Consider the following 9,307-nt stretch of genomic DNA (forward strand, 5'->3'; position numbering starts at 1 on the left):
TTTTTTTGTATGCGTACATGCGGTGAAATGCATGCACGACGACAAATCTGTTATGACGTTGTAAACGTCCGACAACAATCACTGCTAATATTTTGTTGGTCTCGCCAAACGTTAGTAATTTTTTGTAATTTTCTTTTGTTTTATTTTTTTTTTCATTTATTTTTGTTTTTTTGATGCCAAACTACACATATTTAAATGACTACATACAAATTACAAATACAACAATGCGTAACATAAATGCCGAAATAGCTGGCAAATATAATTGCTAAAAATATTTCTTATATTTTTTGTTTGTATAGTTTCAAACTAAGTTATAACTCAAGCTAATATTAATTTACAACTAATATTTAAATTATTATTTTTCTTGTAAGCATAAATCATAAATGTGTTTTTTGTCATTGTAATAAGCACGCTACAACTAAAACACATAAAAAGTCAAATATAATTGCATTGGTTTGTAGTTACTACAAATACAACTTTTAAGGAAAAGTTTTTGTTATCTTACAAATTAGGCATATTTACACTTAATACTTAACTTATTTTTTTTAAATAGAATTTTTTATTTATCCTTTTAATCGGGTAAGTTAGATTAACTTTTCATTTAAAAAGCTTTTAAAGACATTTTTAAAACATTACTCCAATTAACTATATACTTGAATGATGTTTTCAAAACCTAGCAGCGTTTTCGTTTTGCAAAAGAACTGATTCGAGCGCCTGAAAAATTTAAATCGTGAATTTCGAAAAACTTAACAATTTCAATTTTACTACGGAAATAATAAATTAAAACAGAACTCTAATAAGCACAAACTTCATTAAAATTTTTTTTTTTAGTTTTTTTTTTTTAAGTGTCCTGGTGTTGCACTGGGATTTCGGCTCTAGTGAGCACACAAAAATGTCAACCTGTTTCTTCTTAAACTGCTTTCGTTAATTTTGCCAAATTTTTAGCTTGTTTAGATTGCCCTTGTTTAACACGAAAATTTGCAATATTTTTTTTTGTTTATATCGTTTTTATATATTTTTTAATATTGTTGCATCACAGCAACTACCAAGAAAGTTCAAAACCTACGCTCCTGCCTGCTGCAGGGCCAGCACAAAAGCAGGGCTCTCAAAGTGGCTCGAACTGTACCCTTGCCCCGCCGCATAAACAGTTCCCTCACAACTTTTTCATCACCACACAGATGTGGTTGCGTCCAAAATGCTAAGCAGCCAGTTAAAAGTTTCCAATTTAAAGCCAGTTTGAAGCGTTTCCATTCATCAAACTGTTAAATTACACATCCACTCGACTTATTTTTTTCTCTTCACCAAAAATTTTGCTAAAAACTCTTAGCCAAGCATTTCTTATCGTTAAATTCATTCTACTGGCTCTTTTGAATCCGTATGTATTATTTTACTGACCATAATTATGGCTGCTCTAACTGGGATTGTTCTTTCGACCTTTATTTGACCGTCTCGAAAAACTGCTGCGCAACTATTAAACTTCTACTTATGCTTATTTCTGTACTTTTGCTTCATTCTCAAGCTTTACTTTGTGAGTTTTCAACTGTTCATAAAATTTCAATACAACTAGTTTTGACTCAAAAAACCTTTTTTCTTCCAGTTAATTTTTTTGTTTAAAAATTCTCCAAAGCCCGTCGCAGCTTTTTACAATAAAATGGACATTAAGATTCACGCTCCTTCTTCACCTTTACCTCCTCACCCAGTATGGTGGTAATTTCGCCTTGCATAAAGGCCCACGGAATTGTCGAATTTGCTAATGGGCAGCGGTCTCCACTGGGACAGTATACCTCGTTGCCGAGACCCTGGAAATGGTTTGGAAATGAATAAAATCAATGTACCTATATTTCAAGTAAAACCCTATACTTACATTTTGCCGCTTGATGCTCTCTCTACTGCAAGGAAAACAGAATTTATGATGATTAACCGACGGACACTGCACAAAGTGTGTATCTTCCAGCCGTTCCTGGCACAACGTGCACTTTAGTGTGGCATTTTGTGCAGCTGCTGCCGCATTCGACGCTGAGGTTCCACCAACTGCTGCTGCGTTTGCTGAATTCATGCCGCTCGGTGCTTGACCATTGCTGTTATTTCCGCTCGGACCGCCGCCGTTGCTGTTTGCATCGGCGCCATTGCCGCCAGGTGGTAGTGGACCATTATTTCCCCCAACATTGCCGCCACCACCGCTACTCACACTAACTCCACCTGTGCTGCTGCCATTGCCGCCGCCGCCTCCACCAACATTGCCGCCACTACCCGGACCAACTTGTTGTGTATTCGCTGGACTTGACTGCACTTCTGAGCTGGTGACTGTAGTGCTCGAAACGTGACGCGATCCAGAAGAACGCCGTCCGGACGATGAACCGGCTAGAATGAAAGAATTAAAAAGAAAAACAATTACGATGAGTGAACGTGCAAGTCATAGAGGTAATAGTAGTGAATGAAAGTAAGGACGAATACGTATTAATACATGTAAGTAGGTGACTATGTGTGTGTTTGTGCAATGAAGCTAATGCGTACGTGTATATATGAGTGCAGATGAATCATGGTAAATGAATCGGAGAGCTAACTGTTCTAGTTAGATGGGCAAGAAAGCAGAATACTAGCATAATGAATGGAAAAATGTTCGCTCGCATTATCTACTATATACAAATAGGTATGTAGTTGGCAAGCTGTACTGCCAGTTAAACAAACCATTTTTGTACTACGCTGTCAGTATGCTGCTGAAAAGAGTTGCTTATCGTACAAACATGTTTCTTTATCAACTACATACTTAGTCCAATAGTGTTTGATTTTCATTTGTTTGTTTATAGTTTTCGTTTAGCACTGGGACACTACTCACCCGAACTATTCGGTGAATGTTGGCTACCGCGTGATGCAGTGCGCGGCGGTGGTGGTCCCGGTGGGCTGGGTCCATTCCGTGGACTACCCGGTGGTAATGTCTCTGTAATAGACATGAGATTAGCCATCGGACTTTGTGCTAATTGATTGACTGAACAGGCGGTTGTTGGTAATTGTGGCATAGGTGGTGGTGCTATTGACTGGTGTTGTGCTAGAGATTGAGGTGGCAGTTGTTGATGTTGTTGTTGTTGTTGTTGTAGTGCTACATGTTGTGGATGTTGTTGTTGTGATGACGACAAAGCTGGTGACGTCGAGTTGCCTAACGGCACAACAGGATGTGGCATGGGCGGCACATAAACTATAAAATTCGAATCGAATCAGACACAAATGCTTGACGTAGCTCTAGTATTTATTTAGGTTTAGAAATGTTTTTTTTTTCAAATTTTGCCTACACACAATTAACTAGCTTGCACAAACATACACACACTACCGGCATTAAAGAATTAAAATATATTTTTTCTAAAAGAAACATATGTGGTTGATACATATTGCGGCGTGTGTACATATGTATGAAGCGTTAGTTAGAGTGTGCGGCGAAAATGAAAAAAAATAATTAAAAATAAAAACAAAACCAAAATAGAAAATATATTAATAAATTTAATTTAATACAATCAATGAAATAACAAAATATTAAAATGCGAAAAGAAGCACATTGAAGAAAAGGCTATGAAATAAAAAAGCAAATTTAAGAGATGTGTTAAAAAAAGCGTCTGTCGGGTACAATTTAAACGTTGGTAAATAACAAATCATTTTGTTCTAATCAAAAATAACCTGAGGTTAGCTTATTGAATCAACCGAAAACTTTTTCTATTCAGGTCGTACCAGCGCGGCTCCTATATGCTATACATTCACACAAACATACATATACAACATGCAAAAAAATCAATAGACAGGAACACAAAATTTACAACTTACACACTTTCAACTACATACACTTCCCAGTAAAAAATAGGATCATCCAAAGATCTTTTGCAAGCATATGCTCGATTTTGGTATTGATCCATACATTTTTCACTGGGCTGTTAGAGGTTTCAGTTAACATATGTACATACTTTTATTTACAATAAAAATTTTGTGCGCCATGTTGCAACTAAATATTTATAAAATTTATAAAAATAAGCGCCAGCCATATTGAGTCACAAGCTTTGAGGTGCATCACAACATCCGCCAACAATCTGTTTTGATTTAGAATAAAATTGTACACTTAATTTTTAAAGCGAAATGGAGTTCTTCGCATAGATTCTTAGAGGGGTTTCTGAATTAAATTATTTAAAAATAGCTTAATCCCCTACAGGAAAAATCTGAAGCTGATGGATTTTTTCTGCACTCTTTCTATATTTTTTTTTTTACGAACAAGCCGAAACATTTATAGACCCTTACATTCCTAGATACCTCTTCTAAGTAACTTATGCATATACTTATGTATGTACAGTAGTATTTGTATGTGAATGAGTATGAAATTGTGGTGGATTCTTTTAAACATGACTGCGTAAAAACGTCAACGCATACGTATCCAAAGCTGTATTTATTTTTATGCGCATAAACATCGCCCAGAAAGGGAAGAATAATTGACTTCAATTTCAGTTTCGTGCTCAATGAGTTACAAAAATAGCTCATGTACATATAGCAGATATAAAAGAAACACGCTTTTTATAGGCAAAACACACGAATTTATACGAGAAGAAAAAGCGCCGCTGAAAAGCAATGGGGGAACTTTAGAATCGGTTGTAGAGAACTTTGGTTTACAAAACATTTCGCTTTTCATGTTAATTTCAACAAGAATTTATTTCTTGGTTGTGTGTATGCGCTGACCGTTTCTAAACAAACTTGTACAATTATAAACATAACTACATTGTATAAAATTGAAGAAAAAAGGAACTTAAAACAGTGTACATACATATGTATATACGTAAGTAAACAAACTCAGGGCGAACAAAAATAGCCAACAGATATGGAATGACTTGTCGACGGATGTACATTGGGGTGGTCAAAAAAAAAAGTTTAAGATATTAAGCTCTCACCCTCTAGGATTTTTCTAAATGGAAAGAATATCGATATTTTTATGTATAAGAAAATATTTATTTAGAACTGCCTCAAAGCCCATGAAGTTTTCTATGTACATATCTTGTATGGGGAAAACACTTTTTCGTATAAATGATATAGAATTCTTGAAAAGCAATATTTTTCGATTGAAAAACTTCCAATAATAATACCAAATTGATTATTTCACCATTTTTTATTCTTATGATTTTTGATATGGGTCCCCGATTGCATTTTTAAGATTTTTGGGGACATATAAAAACAGTTAATATTCAAAATGTTTAAATAAACAATTGGATACTGTTATTAGAAGTCAACTTAATACCGCCCAAATGTATATACTGTGCCTGTTTATGATTTCGAATAGATTAGATATGTGCATATGTAGTTTAGGGAGAGCAATTGCTCTGCTAGTTACTTTGGTAATGGCTTATGGCTCACTTGGCTTTGCATGATAGTTGTAACATAAGGAATCTGTTAAATGAGCTTTATGTGCAAGCGGTTACCCAAAGCACAGCATTACATATGTAGAAATCTGTTTGTTTTTGATTTCTACGTAAAAGTGATGTGCAATGCAGTGCAGTGTAAAGTATGCATAACTGAGCTATTAATTATTAATGTCCTCAGCTAAGAGAGAACCCAGTTTCTCTACATATTCATAAGCAAGCCATTTGGTTTAGCATTAAGCGGCCTTTACATAAGGCGATTTTTTGACAGGCGATAATTGCCTGCAAAAGTTGACTTGCTGTCTACTTTGAGGGAGTTGATCTTTGAATCAGCATTTACACGAGCGATTTTTTTGAACAATGTTGAATCGCCTAGAAAATCGCCTCATGTAAATGCAGCATTATATATATTCCTTTAGGCAACTGATTATATGTACTTATGATTATATGAACTTATTAGGTGTTTCACAGTGCGAATTACACCTTCTACATTTCTAGATAAACCCTCTTTAAATTAAACTTGTCTGCCAATCCACAAGAAAGCACGCAATGCACGCCAACCGTGCTGGTTTATAGCACAGAAGCATAGACAATGACAACATCGGATGAGGCGGCTCTTGAATTATTCGAGAGAAAGATTTTGCGAAATATTTACGGGCCTTTACGCATTAGCAACGGCGAGTTAAAATACCGCAGCTCTGCTGGCTTGGCCATGTGGTTCGAATGGACACCGGAACCTGCTCGTGATAGCAGAGGAAGGAGAAGGTCCCCACTGCGATGGAAAGACCAAGTGGAGAAGGACTTGGCTTCATTTGGCATTTCCAATTGGCGTCAATTGGCACAGAAGGGAAGGACTGGCATGCTTTGTTGAACTCGGCCAAAATCCCTTAGGCGGTTACAGGGCTAAATGAGAAGAAGAAGAAAACCCATACTTATGGGTAAAAAATTCCCGCCGTAAAACCGCTGTACTTAGTCCCATGACTACTCAAGTCTTTGCGTTTATTGTGTGCCAATACATGAATAGTTGCGCGCTAGGAAAAGTTTCAGCTACTACGAGTGACGACAGTCAGCCTCTCGGCTGGCAGCCGGTTTTTAGACCACAAAAAAAAATCCCTCCAACCAAGTGTGTGTAAAATCTCGTACTGCTTTGAAATTAGTAAAATAGTATATATAAAATACATATACAAATAGCTATGTACAAATATGTATATACTAACAACATACATATACTATATACCTATATAAGTACATATTTAGTAAATATAACTAAATGCAAGTCGTTCCCATTCAGACAAACAAAACAAAAAAGGCAACAACACTCAACCAGTTAGCATAAAACGTGTATGCATACGTCACTTGTGTTGTTGCTGCTGTTATTGCAGTCGTGGTAATGAATTCCATTTGCCTCGTAAGCCTCCCAAACCGACCAAGCGACCTACCGACCGAGCGGCATACCCTTCCCAAACAGGCTACCTTTCAAACAAGCTTTTGTCGAGTTTATACTTGGGTAGTATTTTGTATTTATTTTGTTCTGTGCTTTTGTGTGAATGTACAAGTATAGCGTCGATGTATTTGTAAATGTATGCATGAGCGCGCGTATTTTCGTGACGTTATGACGACGCAACACTGCAACAACGACCCCAAAAACTCACTGCTATGTTGTGTAGACGACCGCCTGCTGGTTTACTGCTAGTGAATGGGGCTGAAAATGCCGTATACTAATATGTAAGTAGTTGATGATTGTGGACATGCGACAGTGAAGAATGTTCGAGTGTTGCCGAACGGGTTGGTTGACTTTATAGAGAAAATGCTAGGGAGTGCAGAGGGTGTGTGGAAAGGTTTTTTTATAACTAAAAAGAACTGGTTTAGAGATTCAGTTGAGTTACTGAACAGTTTCCGCAAGAGTTGAAGATAGTACTCCTCATACGATGAGCCAATATTCGACTCATATTCTCGATATTTTCTGCACGAACGACCTCCCAATATGTAATCCCATATATATAGCACTATTTGAGCTTGCAAACCAGTTAAAAACAAATAATGGCGCCAACGCCAGTGCAACTTTGCTGCCATTGAAATAAAACCAGTAATGCAAATTCTCTTGTGTTGGCTGTTATATGCGACCTGCGACATCGAAAACATTGCAATGACAGTAAACCTGTACACACTAACACATAACACACACACACATAGAAACATAAAAACCATAATAGTAGCATCTGAATATAGAAAAACCAAACGAAAAACCAGTTAAGGCGCAGCAAAAAGAAAAATCAGCAACATGAAGGCAAAGCGTAGTTGCCAATGGCCAGCGTACGTTATTATCTTCGTCTTCAGCATTGTCGGCTTCCACATGTACCTACTTAGAAGAAAAATGTGTTATAAAAAAGTAAAATGAAATAAAAAGCAAAAAACCGGTCCGGCAAGGCGTGCGGCAAACGTCCGCTCTGCCCCACCGCCCAGCTGTTTGAACGAGCTCACGTAGGGACGCGTACGCGACAACCGGTTCGATACGCCGCATATGCACGTACAAGTAATCAGCATAGCAACTTGCACATACCCCGCTACCGTGGCAATCCCACAGGCCGCTCTTTACAACGCCACGCCACCCCTCTTCCGGCCAACGCATTCACAAGTCGCAAGTATATTTCTGTGTATACGCGCACTGACTTAATAAACGTCGTGGCGTGGAACCGGCTAAGCTTGACTGCCAACAACATGAGCAATGCTACACTCAGTTGACCGGCGTATTGTGTTGCATACCAAACAGTTTTAGTTCGTGCAAAAGTTAATCAACTTTTTATGCTTAGTTATCATGAAAATATACAAAAAAAAAAAGCGGAGAAAAGCAGACAACGAGGTAAGAAGCAACGGATGAAAACAAATGAGAAATAGGCAGTAAAACGCGACTAAGGCATACAGCGTTGATTGTCAAGTTGTGTTATTATGTACCTACCACTGCAGTATATGTACATATCGTATAAAAATGCTACGACACGTACAGACCACTTGTGCCAAGTGGCCCCAGTGGGAAAATCAGTTAAGCTATGAAAACTTCATATAATTTGCAATTGTTATGAGGATAAAACTGGAGGGTTGCGATTGATTTGGCAGCTTGCATGGGAAAAAACACGAGGAGAAAAGTTTTTTGTAAAGGGTATGCGCTTAGCAGGTGAAAGATGACAGCATAAATATGTAAGTTATTCGCAATAATATCATACTTCCCCTTTAAAATTGATTTCATAAAGCATTTGAGAATAGCAGACTTGAACTTCAGAAGCAGTCAATTATATAATATACAAAACAAGCAACGGTGGGTGGTGAATATCACTTTACAAATAACATCATATATGTACTACGTTATTTTCATCGCCCAAGGGAGAGACTTTAAAGTATGATATACACTTAGCTTACATGATTAAAGAGAGCAGACACTCTGAGAAGTTGGGATCAACTATGAATTTTAAGCTCTGTAGCAGAGCCGGATAAGCGAATAATGAGCCCACGCTATGCTAACTCTTTTTAAAGATTTGGACTATAAGCATACAACGTTTAAAATAGGGAAGTAAAAGACATATTCTCGTGTTGCACGGTGGAGAGAATACAGAGGTGGCGCCGATGACGATACCGCTACTCGGCTCTCAGTGATTTTGACAGAATCAGCTGTTTTGGTGACGTCATAGTAGAGAAGACAGCAGTAGTGATGTGCTGAGTCAATACTTTTAAGTACCCAATACTCTCGATACTCGGTACCGAAACATTTAGGTTTCGAATAAAAGCGCACATAGGCCAAAAATATGGAAAAAACGCCTAACAAAACCCGAATGTAAGAGCCAATAGAGCTTTTTTACTGATTTAAATGAAAGATGTATATATGTTGGTTCGATGCCATAATACAGAGAAACCCTTACTTGTTTGAAGCATTT

At 37.3% G+C, this 9,307-nt stretch overlaps 1 protein-coding gene across 1 annotated transcript; it reads right to left on the minus strand.

The window, feature by feature from the left end:
• LOC118754712 (interferon regulatory factor 2-binding protein 1-like) lies at nucleotides 1–7,936 on the minus strand. Its single transcript, XM_036489600.1, has 4 exons — nucleotides 7,863–7,936; nucleotides 2,837–3,193; nucleotides 1,865–2,361; nucleotides 1–1,799 (listed from the first exon to the last, which is right to left on the minus strand). Exons 1-4 carry the CDS (start codon nucleotides 7,900–7,902, stop codon nucleotides 1,659–1,661), a joined length of 1,035 nt encoding a protein of 344 aa, XP_036345493.1. The 5' UTR covers nucleotides 7,903–7,936; the 3' UTR covers nucleotides 1–1,658.
• Between the last annotated feature and the right edge of the window lie 1,371 nt (nucleotides 7,937–9,307).

This window comes from Rhagoletis pomonella, unplaced genomic scaffold (assembly GCF_013731165.1).
Source record: "Rhagoletis pomonella isolate Grant_MI unplaced genomic scaffold, Rhpom_1.0 Rhpom_scaffold_04450, whole genome shotgun sequence".
Classification (NCBI taxonomy): domain Eukaryota; kingdom Metazoa; phylum Arthropoda; class Insecta; order Diptera; family Tephritidae; genus Rhagoletis; species Rhagoletis pomonella.